Source organism: Lutra lutra, chromosome 4, assembly GCF_902655055.1.
Source record: "Lutra lutra chromosome 4, mLutLut1.2, whole genome shotgun sequence".
Classification (NCBI taxonomy): domain Eukaryota; kingdom Metazoa; phylum Chordata; class Mammalia; order Carnivora; family Mustelidae; genus Lutra; species Lutra lutra.
In genome coordinates, this window is record NC_062281.1 from 62,109,728 (window position 1) to 62,122,987 (window position 13,260).

At 45.8% G+C, this 13,260-nt stretch overlaps 1 protein-coding gene and 1 long non-coding RNA gene across 2 annotated transcripts; one reads left to right on the forward strand and one right to left on the reverse strand.

Moving 5' to 3' along the window:
* Positions 1-429: 429 nt before the first annotated feature.
* LOC125098836 (uncharacterized) lies at positions 430-1,729 on the reverse strand. The gene is made up of 3 exons (XR_007126961.1): positions 1,608-1,729; positions 1,325-1,527; positions 430-1,195 (listed from the first exon to the last, which is right to left on the reverse strand). It is a non-coding gene; the product is annotated as an uncharacterized LOC125098836 (long non-coding RNA).
* Positions 1,730-5,944: 4,215 nt separating this feature from the next.
* Positions 5,945-9,305, forward strand: MSC (musculin). Its single transcript, XM_047728006.1, has 2 exons — positions 5,945-6,714; positions 7,648-9,305. The coding sequence occupies exons 1-2, from the start codon at positions 6,205-6,207 to the stop codon at positions 7,732-7,734; spliced, it is 597 nt and encodes a 198-aa protein (XP_047583962.1). The 5' UTR covers positions 5,945-6,204; the 3' UTR covers positions 7,735-9,305.
* The last annotated feature ends 3,955 nt before the right edge of the window (positions 9,306-13,260 follow it).

The following is a 13,260-nucleotide window of genomic DNA, read 5'->3' on the forward strand; positions in this document are numbered from 1 at the left end:
TATGAAAAAAAACGGAAGGCTAGGAGAGAGCATGGAGACAATATATGTGCTGCCAGAGAGAACGTGGATGGGGAAAATAACATAACAGCTAACCTTAACAATGTTCTGCCGTTTCCAGGGGCGCCTGAACGCTAGGCAGTCTCTGCAAGGTGGGCTATACATGGAGAAACAGCTCCGAGAGGGTGAGCAAGCAGCCCAAGGCCACTCCGCTGATGGATGCAGAATCTTCTAATGTCCACAGCGAAGAGGGGCTCTTTCCAGTACAAGCCACATGGCAGGATGTTATTCTCTCCTAGGCAAACTCCACAATTAACAAGGCTTGGGACCACATACTGGAGACCAGAGCTGTGTGCTACACTTCACGGGATGTTTTGGTAATGGAATATTTTCACACTTCCAACGAACCGCCAATAAACACTAAAAGAAAAATCTGGCACAGACGTTTCTTAGCTTCTGCTTAAAAGTGAGCGGCTATCTCAAGGGATTTTTTTTTTTTTTTTTAAACTAGTTTGCCCTTCAGAATGTTCCAAACCAGTGAGGCCCAGGGATTCTGCAAACAGGCTTCCTCCTTTGGAGGCCTTCATCACAGGGCTTTTTCTCCGGGAGCTGGTGTGCTTTAACTCTGCCAATGGAGTAGTCAAAGTCCTTTGCAGGAGATACACAGCGTTCCATTGGCGGAAGAGTTTACACTTTGGTATCGGCTACCTAGAAACCACAGATACTGCTTTAAAAACAAAACAAAACAAAACTTTTCCCAAACCCACTTGCATTTTTACTTATCAAAACAATCCATGAGGATTTTTTTTCTTCCCTCCTGACTGGCGGAGAAAATCAGGCCTCTGAATCTTATCACTTCCCCCGTCCCCTTTTTTCATTCTTAACCCAGACTTTTCTACCCTGAGCGTCCACAAACCGGATGTGTCCAGGCCGTGGCCTCTCTGCACGCTAAGGTCTCCCGGGGCTCCAAGGAGGCAAACTCTTGCTGCAACTTTTGGATAAATAAACCAGCAGTGGAGGACTGGTCATGTGGAGGAGAGAACTACTGCCATCCATTCCGAGTGTTCCCACAGGTGCCGACCGCGGAGCTGGCGGCATCCAACTGCCAGGGGCTCCTTTCCTTCCAGGGTTGGGAGTGTGGGGACATCCTGGACGACCCGGGACAGAGGCTGCAGAGGACCTGGCGCTGGGCCCCTAGCTTCGTGTAAGAGAAGAAAGGCAGGCCAGGGCCTGGCGTAAGGGTGACCTCCCCCTGCCTCCAAGTGACCCCCCACGTGGCCCGCATGCCACGTGATCTGCCCAGCACGTGACTCGTGCACGCTATTACCTGATCGTTCGCCTCCCAGGTCTAGGCGGCCTTCTCCTTAAGTTCTGCTGGTTCGAGGGACTAATGAACTAGGCCATGCAGCTCAGGGAGACGTCCCCTGGGTGTCCGGCCCACCTGAGGAATCAACTAACACTTCTCCAGGGCTAGGGCTTCTGTTACAAAGGGGGACAGAAATCCCAACCGGAAGTGTTTCTCAGCGTGTTCTAGGGTTGGGTGGTGATGAGGTTGAGTACACGCGCCGAGGTGCCAGGAAGATGAGAGGAGTAAGGGAGAGGGTACCTACCGTCACCTGTGCTCCCCACATCACCATGCTTTTTCCCTCAGAGTGTGTCTTCTGAGGGGAGCTGGTCTCACCAACACCGGCCACGGCAAACAGTAGATAACGTATAGTTGCAAAATTAATCCAAAAGAAAATAATGTGAGCTACATATGTAATTCCAAATGTTTTAGGAGATGCATTATAAAAACAGAAAGAAATGGCTGAAATTAGTTTTAATAACATTTCTTTTAACCCAGTATATCTGAAATGTTATCATTTTTTATATGATTTTTAAAATCTATCTCATTTTACTAATGAGATATTTGACATTCTCTTATTCACACTGTCTCCAATATCTGGTGCATATTATACACTGCTGTACACGACTAGCCACTTTTCAAGTTCTTGTAGCTTTATGTGGCTAGTGGCTCCCACAGTGACCAGCTGGACACTCTTTATTTTTCTAGATCAAAGGTATGGACAGTTTCTTCAGCCAACCAGATAGTTCAGGGTATCAGGAAACTTTAGGAAGATACCACCAGGAAAGTCACACGGGGAGGGCTCTATCTGTTCAAATGCATTCCCCCAATAACCATATCTTAAGCATTTACTTAGTAATGTTTTGGCTTGGTGTTCACAGAAGGTGGATGAAACCCCTGCTCTTCCTAAACCCTAAACCCACATGACCTGCCCACCTTCAGACTTCCCCAATTAGTACTTACGGCAGACTCTGAAGGGGCAGTAGCCAGAAATGGCTTACTTTCCATGGTCTGTAATTATTAGCCCACCTCATTCTTCCTTTTTAGAAAAACTAAATTTTAGGTATTTTTAATATTATAAAATATTTCAAATATTTAAATATTGCATTTTAAAATATTTTAACATATTAAGTGCCTTTTCTGTGTTACATCTGAGTGTGCTTTCACAAATGTTGCAATCTCATTAATCTTTTCATTAACTCTGATTTTAGAATTTTATCCCACTTTTCAAATAGGGAAAGTGAGGACTGGAGAAATGCTCTGACTTTATGGTAAGAGAACTTGGAAAAGAAAAGGTTTCTAATGCACGCCTCTCCATTTTCCCTCAGTGAGGTCTCTTCTAAGACCTTTGGGAAATGTCAGGCAATGGGCTTATGTCCTTCAAACTGTAGACGTGTGCAGTTAAGGCAAATGAAACATCCTGGTTGCCATCCAAAACCCAGAACAAGTCCTGCGGCACAAATCTGGGTCAGTTCCCAATCTGATACTTAGCTGTGTGATGTTGGGTGAAACAATTCACAGTAATAAAAATAACTGGCATTTATTGATCTTCTTCTACATATGGGGCTCTGGCCCAAGCAATTGCTTATATACATACATCCTCTTCCTTATGAGGCAGATAGCTCATTTTATAGATTAGGAATCTGGGCCTCAGAAAAAGTAAATTGCCAAAGGTCATACAGCCAATAAACAGGAAGACCAGGATTGCAAGACATTATTAAATGTATTAATGTTTATTTTGTAGTGTAACTTTAAGCCCACCCACTCCCTTACTGCATACTTAAAAAGCACATCTTAAAGAACTTCAAGGCCATTAATGGATACCATAAACAACTGTATATTCATGCTACAAATCTAAAAGCTTGCAATGCGTGGACAGATAGGAATTGTTTTCAATATGCTTTAAAAAAATACAAAACTAAAGCCTTTATTATTCGTTTGCAATGTATGGTAACTTGCCAAAACAATTCAAACAGCCAAGCTCTCAGAAGAGATAAGTTTACTTGTACAGTTCAGCTCATGGGGCTGCTGCATTGAGAGAGAAGGAAAAGTAAAAGCATGTTCAAAGTGTAAAGAGGTGACCAATGTCAGATATTGCAAACATGTTTAAAGCAAACTACAGTTATATACTAATATGAAATGTATTTGATGATACACTAATCTTCGTCGGGAGTCTGCACCTTGAAAAAAGAGTAAAAGAATGAAAATATAACTAGAAAGACATGGAAGGAAAGGAAAAATGAAAGAAAGATAAAAGAAAATAGAAAAAGAGACCTGTCTTTCCTGAAAGAGAACAGAGGGAGGGAGTGGATAAAGAAGGGAGATACAGAGGAAGGAAAAAGAATAGAAAGAAGGAAAAATAGAGCATCAAAAGAAAAGAACATAAAAGAAAAAAGGAAGGAAAAAGCTATGAAAAAAAAATAAGCATGAACTGTTGGGATCAGTCAGTTCCTTCAAGAAAAAGAAACTGGCCACGACCTGATTAGCGTTGAGGCTGGGTACAGTTTTTTGTGACTGTTTAGAGAAAATCTAGCACTTTCCCCACCATTAATCTTTTCTAAAGAAAGACTTTGTTCTGCACCTGTATAAACAATCCAGATTTTTAAAACCTATATGCCTGCCTCTAATGTGTGAGACTATGTATTTATACTGATACTCTAATGTGTGAGACTATGTATTTATACTGATACTCTGATGTGTGAGACTATGTATTTATACTGATACTCTAATGTGTGAGACTATGTATTTATACTGATAAGATTCAAGTCATCAATAGGAGATGCAGAAAGCTAGCCTGAGATCTTCTTTTTACATCTTTCTGCTCCCCCTTCTCATTTTTTTCTTCCCTCCTTCTCCTGGTGCACCTAAAGTCAAGTTCAAGTTCAAGCACTCCTATAAAGAACTCCATACTCAGTCCTATACTCCCTGCCTTTTCCCATCCCCGAGAGAACCGAAAAGGGGTATTTTTACTCAACTGATCCCAAAAGGAGCCCCTCCCCCATCTCTCAACAAAATGACAAAATATACAGGGAGAAAACCTCTGCAAATGAGGGTGACCAGGAGGGGGTATGTGAAACATCCCCCATGAGGGCGGGCTGGCCTGGGAGACTAAGGTGGAAGCTGCTTGAGTGATGAAGTCAGCCGGGGCCGCCACCTGTTGTGGCACTTCAAGCAGGAAGCTGGGAGCATTTGTTCTGCTGAGGAGCTAGTGGAGGGAAGCTGGCCCCATGGCTTCTGCTCACTCTGTCCTGGGCTGACTGCACATTTGTTTCCTTGCCCTTTGCTGGGTTTGGGAACCTATGATCTTTAGGGGAAGGACAAGTAAACACATTAGCCAGCCAGTGTGAAGATTCAGTTTCCTCATTGTAAAACAGAGGGATTATACCCCAACCTCATAGCAGTTGATTATTTTGTTGTTTTCTTTTAATTCCTCACTGGGCAGTCATAAGGTGCCTAGCCCAGTGCCTGGCACATAGCAGGCACTCAGTAGCTGGCCAGTGGTGTCTGCCTCCAACATGAAGTACCCATCCCTAGACCAGGTACTGCAAAGATCCTTTGAGTTAGAAAATGAGACTTCAGTTTCCTTTTGTTTCCTTTGGGGCTGAGGGGAGAGGGCTGATTTTCGGTTGACATAGGACACCTTAGTTCTGGATGCTGTTTTGTCATTTTTATTTTAGAAGATTTTGCTGAGTTAGCAATCTGCATCCTGGAGTGTGCTCTTCAACACACAATCTAAAATAGTAATTGATTCCCTAGACTATAACTCAAAGAATTGGGGCAAGATCCTCTATCAAATGCGTTGTGGTATTAAAAACAAAATCAAGCATGAAATTCCCAAGACAGTGGTAAACAGCAAATATAACAGCTCGGGTGTGTGTCGGGGGAGGCGTGTCGCGACTGAAATATGGAGGAGCCAGGGATGCTAAACGTGGAGTTCAAGTCCATATTCTACTTACCAGCCTGAAGATTTGGGGTCCTTTACTTAAATACCTATCTCTGCGTTTTAGCTTGAAGTTCTGCAAAATGGAGGTAACATTTAAGTCACAGATGTTGTTTGAAAATGGAACGAACCAATGCAGTAAAACGTGTTTTGTAAATCATAAAGCCATATTATAGGGAAAAGAGGAAGAGGAAAATGGGAGGTTCGTTAATTGTGGCGGATTGCTCGGTGTCATTTGCTTGTTTTGCTTTTACACTTTTGTCGGTCAAGCCTTGGGTAGGCCGTCATACATTACGCGTTTTGAACTTGGGAAATAGAGTTCCACTGAAAAGATGGGGAGAGAAGCAGAGGTCGCGATCCCGGGGTTCCTAAGTGTCTGGCAATCTTCGCCCTGGCTAAGACTAGCTGGGGGTGGAAGTAGAGTGGGTACGAACAAGGTCCCCTCCTTCACTCTCCCGACGCACGCTCATCTCTCACTGACAATCTGAGGGTCTGACGGACCTGGGGCCCCAAACCTCAGCGGGTAGAGACTTCCCCTTCCCCGCCCCCCCCAACAGATCCCGAGCGCAGAAAAGCGGTCCCCACCCCTTCCACGCCCCCGCCCCACCTCTTGCCCCCCTTTCCAACTCCCTCTGCTTGGCCCGGGTGGTTTGTTCCGAGGAGTACAAATAAATAGTCCTGTCAAAAGGCGCTGCTCGCGGCAGTGCGCGCGGAGCCTGGGCAGGGGCGCCCACTTCTCGGCCGCGCTCTCCCAGGTCAGCCGCAGGGCTCGCTCCCGCGGCCCCGCGCTTCCTACCCAGGTCTCGAGTCTTCCTCGGAGTTCTGCCCGGCCCCCGCCTCCGCCAGAGGGAGCGGAAGGCCGAGACTATTAGGTCGGCCTGGGGGCGGAAGGCGGGCGCGCGTGGGCGCGGGGGACGCAGTAATGTCCACCGGCTCGGTGAGCGACCCCGAGGAGATGGAGCTGCGGGGGCTGCAGCGGGGGTACCCGGTCCCCGCCTCCAAGAGGCCGTCCCTTCGCGGCGCCGAGGGCAGCTACATCTCTCCCAGTGACAACTCGTCGGCCGAGGAGGAAGACCCCGATGGCGAGGAAGAGCGGTGTGCGCTGGGCGCGGCCGGAGGCGCGGAAGGCTGCAAGAGGAAGCGGCCGCGTGTGGCTGGGGGCGGCGGCGGCAAGAAGCCCCTCCCGCCCAAGGGCTCGGCGGCCGACTGCAAGCAGTCACAGCGGAACGCAGCCAACGCCCGCGAGCGCGCCCGGATGCGCGTGCTGAGCAAAGCCTTCTCCAGGCTCAAGACCAGCCTGCCTTGGGTGCCCCCCGACACTAAGCTTTCGAAGCTGGATACGCTCCGGCTGGCTTCCAGTTACATCGCGCACCTGCGGCAGCTGCTGCAGGAGGACCGCTACGAGAACGGCTACGTGCACCCGGTGAACCTGGTAGGCGCACCCGCGCGAGGCCCGGGGCGAGAGGCCGGGATATGCTCGGGGAGCTCCCAGGCACCAGGCACAGTCAGCCGGCGGGGGAGGAACCTGTAAGGGGGCTTCTGGAATGGGTGGTGAGGAGTCCAGTTTAATTTCTTAAAACCAGGGGAAGGGCCAAGCCACTTTCTTGGAGGAAAACCTTCCACCCTTCAGTGTTTTCTTCATTCTGATCATTGTACCTGGTACTTTGCCCCGTGGCATCTCTTGGCTAATATCCTACGTCCGGGGTGAGTCTGGGTTCCATCTGCATCCACTACCCGGTTGCAGATCAAGTGGCAAATCTCTCTCGCCCAACTTTTTCCAGCTAAGAGTCTGACCGGTTCGATTTAACAAGCCCTATTTTCTGAAGGGAAGGAGGGAAGGCCCGAGCTCTATTTAAAAGCCTTTGGATTTTTTAAAAGGTTCTTGCAGAATATGAAAGGTTTCCCCAAAAGGGATTTGTCTGGAAAGTCCCTCTCCGACCTGCCAACTTTCCCGGCTTGAGAAAGAACCTATTCCAGTTCCTACTCGGAATGGAGGGCTGAGAAAGAGAGAGAAAGAGAGAGAGAGAGAGAGAGAGAGAGAGAGAGTGTGTGTGTGTGTGCGCGCGCGCGCGCGTTGGGGGGAAGGGAATTAAACAGACAAAATCCCAAACTCATGCAAGTTTCACCGAATCATCCTGAGGGCAAAGACCAGAAGGAAGCATGGACAGACGTCTCATGTCTCACACAATCAAAATTCAGAAAAATTAAAATCCTTGTTTAGAGGGAAGACACCCAAATTCCCAGAACACTGATAAAATCTGAGCTACTAAAAGCCAGGGATATTCCAGGGGTCACTTAGGAGAACGGTTTCGGTTTGAGACAGTACTTTCTCCTGCAGTATCTGACGCTCTTTTTGATTTTACAGACGTGGCCATTCGTGGTGTCAGGACGACCCGACTCGGACACCAAAGAAGTTTCGGCAGCCAACAGATTATGTGGGACCACCGCTTAGATCGAACACAGTTGCTGGGATTATTGTTGAAGCGTCTGTGTTTGGGGGCGGAGAGAAAGGAGCGTGAGAACCACCACCCCTCCCGCCAGGGAAAGCGGGAAAGTTCCATCGGATTCTCCTAAATTCTCCTAGACAGCTCCCCACCCGAACTGTGAACACGACACATGGCGGGTGTCGGGATCAGAGCCCCAAGGGTTGGCCGCGCGGCTGTCATCGCAAGACGCTGAGAGCTGCGGCTGCTGCGGATCCCGGGGAGGACAGTTTGTTTCTCCAAAAAGAGCTTCCTTCTGTCTGTACAGCGCGGAACCAGATCCAACCTCGGGCTTTAGCAGTAGACTAACCCGGCGCCAAACCGCCGAGGAGTTAGTTTCCCGACTGCGCCAGATCTCTGTGTATGACGGCACGGCTCTGCACAGCACAGGCGTGTGCTAGGTTAGGCAACGCTTACTTAGAACGTGCTCAGGATGATTGGCTTTAAAGACAGCAGTGTTCGCGGGAGACCAACATCGGGGCATGTTTTTAAATTGCAAAGACGGGAGAGTGGCGTACTTGGGCCAGGTTTGTACCCCACAGGGCAGCAGCCTCCTAGATAAGGGGCTGCCCTCTGCACAGGGAGAGATGGAGGCACGCTTTCAGGGACCACCCGGCCCGGGTTTGCCGGGAGAGCACTGGGCGGTTCTGCCTCCTCGTGGCAGTCAAGCCCTTCTCTCCCTCCAGGCTCCCGCCCCTTCCTAGTCGGGCTTCTGTCTGTGCTCCTACCCACCTCCCCGTCTAGACTTGAGCCTCCCACCCCCACGCTCTCCACTCAACCAGGCTCGGGTCTTCCGTCCACTTCTTCCTCCACACCTCTTTGCAGCACCCCTCCAGCTCCCGACCACCCCCAGCCGGCCTCCCCTGCCCAAGCTCTGGTGGCCTCCTCCTGCAGCACAGCCTCCCCGTGCCCACGTTCTTCCTTGCTGGAGGAGTGTGCTGGGTGGTCCGCTGAGCCCGTTGGGTACCTAAGGACCAGGCTCAGGGGATACGCGCCGCTGTCCCGAGGCTTCTCTATCACAATACTAGCAAATGTAAATAAATTTATTTTTGTATGAATAAAAAAAGGCATTGTGAAATCTGAGTGGCCCTGGGCGCTGTCCGAATGTGGTCTTTGTTGCCCTTTACCTAGTTTGGTACGAAAGTTCATTTAGAGGCGCCTTCTTGGCCCCAGACTGGGATTGGTTTTTTCTCGGCGAACGGAGCTGATCCCATTGGGATCACTGCATTTCCAAATGTAACTCTCATTACTTTCTATTCTTCTGATCCTTCTGGAGGCCAGGGTTCCTGGAAGGCAAGAACCCAAGGCTTAGTGTGCCTGAAGAGTCTTTTGGGGCCGAGGCCACGTTGAAATTTATATGCTCTACAAAGTAATATAGGTGCGCGTCTTACATTTACACACACACACAGGATGCTTCCTCTCACATAAAGCACACTCCAGACCTTACAATTGCAAGTCCTTCAGGAACCCCTACAGCCCACACACCGTTTTGGGGGTGACTCTCAGGTCTAATTGGCAGAATAAAATCATAATACAAGCAGCAAGTTGTGTTTCAGTTGAGCTTTTGTTTTGTTTTGTTTTTCAAATAATGTTTATATAGCGTTTTTAACTTATAGGACCTCATTTTCCTTGTTGTTTTCTTCCATTTTCATTGCAATTTTCTTGGGAAGTAACAACCTGGGAAATCATCATATGGTTTTTTTTTAAATGCCTGTCTTTTTAAAAAAGCTGCATTCCCTATGTAGAACATTTAGAAAATTTGTGAAAGTGTGAAGGATAAAACTACCTAAATATCTGCCCAATTTGGGGTGTGTTCGTTATTTTAGAAAATCAAAAGGCAGTTTTCTTGACCAGAAAGAGAAAATACAGCTGGAGTTTAGGAGGTGAGAGGGGGGTGGGGGGAGCCTGATTTCCTGTTTTGAACTAAACTAAACCAAAACTCTGGAGAACTGCTTTCTGAGACCATTTTCTTAGGCTTTCTTCATAGGAGGAAGGATCTGGCCCTCAGGATCTAATCTTCATGAGCAGAAGTGGGCTCAGGGCTAAGCTAAGGCTAAGCTACTTGGTTTTTGTGGCATCAGAGTCTCCCTGGTAAAAACAAACTCGGGGGTAACTAGTGACAGGAAACCCTAGTGTGTTGGTTTAAAGGCACTTAGCCCCCCTAGTGAGTTCTGGGTGGCCGGCTTATTGGGGGTGGGTTGTCTCCTGGAGGTCAGGTCTCAGACAATGTCTTTCCCAAAGCTTCCATCAAATGTGATCTTTTTCAAGGGAAGGATGCAGTGTAGTATGTTACTAAGGTAAACCCGAATGTCTACAGAACCCCACCTGAAAGTGAATCTCTGCTGCCCATAGGCTAGTGGCCATGTGCAACCCCTTTCAGCCTCAGTTTTAGTATCTACAAAATGGGAGTAGTAATAGTTCCTCCCTGGGAAAATTGCCATCAGGTTAAATGTGATAATATTCTAGTAGGCAGTAAGCAGCACCCTAAATGTTGACTCCTATAAAATGGGAGAGACATGCTTTGACGAAGGGGGCACTTTATGCAAGTGAAGTGTTTCAGGAATCCAGTCTTTAAGATTGGGGTGGCCCAGGTTTAAAATGCCTGGGTTAGAATATAAAATAGAAGTATCCCAGAAAAGCAGACCAGGAAAAGGAGGGGGAGATGACTATATTTGTAGTAAGTACAGATAAGAAGAAACATTTGATGAAACAAGAAAATAATTGGGCAAATTTTTATAAGTAAAAAATATTTAAATAGTTCTTTGTATAATTATATCCTCTTAGGGCACTGCAGGGGTCAATGTTCCTGCCCCTGCTTTGTCCCCACTCCCCAAACTGAAGTGGTTCTCTTCACTGAGTCCCACGTGCAGAGGCTTGTATCCTGAAAACTCATTTTTATTGTTACTTTATAATCCTATAATTCCTAAAGAAGAAAAAAAAAGTTCTTACAAGTTATTTTCACTCCCCAGTTTTTGTAAAGAGTCCAATGTCAAGAATTATGAGATTAAAAAAGAAGAAGAAAAAAAGAGGCCAATTTCTAGTAAGTTTCAGTGAATCCAGGTAAATTGCTCAAGCTTCCGGGCAAAGATAGCTCTTGGGAAAGCTGGAAGCACCTTGACCCAGCCTTTTCTTGATTAACCATGACCGTCATGCGTGCTGAGAGGTAGAAAGGCATCCCATTCCTTATTTTCTTTTTCCTCCATTTTCCTGTAGGAATTTGGGTTGAAGAAATAGGAGTTGGGGTTGGGAACAGAGGAGGTTAAGAAAAAAAAGAAAGTCTCTCTTTTAGTTATTTCAATTTGATTACACTGCTGTATGAGAGAAGTGGAGGGGGGAAAAGTCTAAGAAATATAATGTAAAAGGTACTGAACAGCAAATAAAAATGAGTAAATTGAAAAAGACTCTTCAGGGGGCTTTTTGAGAGACCAAAGCATTATTATTAGTGATACTGACTCAATCAAAGAGAACAAAAAATCCCCTTTCACAGGCTCTTCCTAAGATGAATATTTTAAAAGAAATGCTTTCAGCACTGTAATCTTGAAACACTTGGGCGTTTCTCTTGGTTGTGGATGTTGAATTGATTTTGTGCGTATTCTTTTGCACTGGGCTTCTAGTTACAACTTCACTTGAGCCCAATGGCTCCTTCAACAGATAGTGACATTTACCATCACAATTTACAAAAGAGATTTTTTAAAATAGGTACGGTTTTTCCCCCCCATGATAAATGCTTCATAAGTTAAAAAAAAAAAAAAGACACTCCCCTCCATAAAAAGAACTGAATGTTACACATCCTATTTTAATAGGTGGTAGGTAAATAGCTTGGCTACTAATTTTGAAAAAAGATTAAAGTAATAACTGAGAAAGTCAGTTTAGCAATGTTTGGAAGAGGAAAAACAGATAATTTTTAAAATATCTTATTTATTTATTTGACACAAAGAGAGAGAGAGCACAAACAGGGGAAGCAGCAGGCAGAGGGAGAGGGAGGAGCAGGCTCCCCACTGAGTAAGGAGCCTCATGTGGGCTTGATCCCAGGGTCCTGGGATCATGACCTGAGCTGAAGGCAGATGCTTAATCACCTGAGCCACCCAGATGCCCCGGAAAAACATATAAATTAATAACTGACTTCTTACTGCCAAGCATCTGACTTCTGGAAAAAGTCTCTAGAAGTTAGAGGCTAGCTCTTTGTAACTGAGAACATGGCCACTTTCCTTGACACTTCTGCTTACCCACTGAGGGCACCCCATGCTTACCTTGTTGCCCTCACCACCCACATTCATCTCCTCTTCTCTTCCCACCTTTGCATTATTTTTCCTTTCTCTCCCACTACAGTGATAGGTGAATCTATGATGCTAAAAAGGTCTAGAAAGTCGCCAAAACCTGAAATCCACCCATAATCGTGTAAACCCTGGTACTATGGTAGGAGTTATAGCCAGTAATCTCAGCCCTTGCTAGTTCCATTATCACCAAGACAGGTTATGGACCAACGTCAGGATTCTTCACTGCTTGTGGTAAAGAGCATCGTGGAGCAGTTACGAGCAGTGACTTTCTGTTTCGTGAAAATATGGTATCTGTATTTACTATGACTTTTAGCAGTAGAAATGGAGAGGGGTGGGGGCAAAGAGCAAGAGGTTTTTGTCTTTTACTTTTCTTTGTGTGTTAAGAGTTTATACATTATTTTTGGAATTAAAAAAAACTTGTATTTTTAAAGATTGCAAAACACTGAGTCAGATGTAGCTGGTTGCAGTCTAGTCCCACAATTCTGAAGCTCGGGCACTTTACCACTCTCTTCTGAGACAAGAATAATACATCTTACCACACAGAAAACTGATTAAATGAGATAGTTCTAATGGGCACTTGAGAAATGCTCCATAAATGCTAATTTTTAAAAATTGCAGTCCCAATTTTCCTTCTTTCCTCTAACAGTAGTTCAGGTGTCCTTATTCCTCAGCTGCAAATTTATCTCATCACTCCCCTTTGCCACCGTTGTCACCTTCCTTTTGTATGCCACATGTAATTTTCCTTATTTATTTATTTATTTATTTATTTATTTTTGCCACTAAGGAGACATTTTCATTGAATTTCCTCTTGGAAAATAGAGATCATAACACTCAGCATCAAAAATCATCTATGGGATAGAAAAATAAACTCAGGTAGTGCACGATAGACCAATGGATTTTGATGTAATAGAATACAAAAATTTCATTGATAATGATTTCAGATTCTACTCTGCAGCCCACCTTTCAGAAACTACACTTGTAGAGTCTTAGTGTAATATCAATGAATATCCACATGAACTGAAATGGCCATTAATAAGCTTCTTCTCTTCACCATTTCCTGTCAGCGTGAGGCTGGATTTTCTTCATATTCTTTAACCAAAACAACATCCACAACAGATTCATGCAGAAGGCAGGAGTGAGAATACAGCTGTCTTCTATTTAAGTCAGACATTGAAGACATTTGCAAACATATAAAATATTGCCACTCTTCTCATTAAA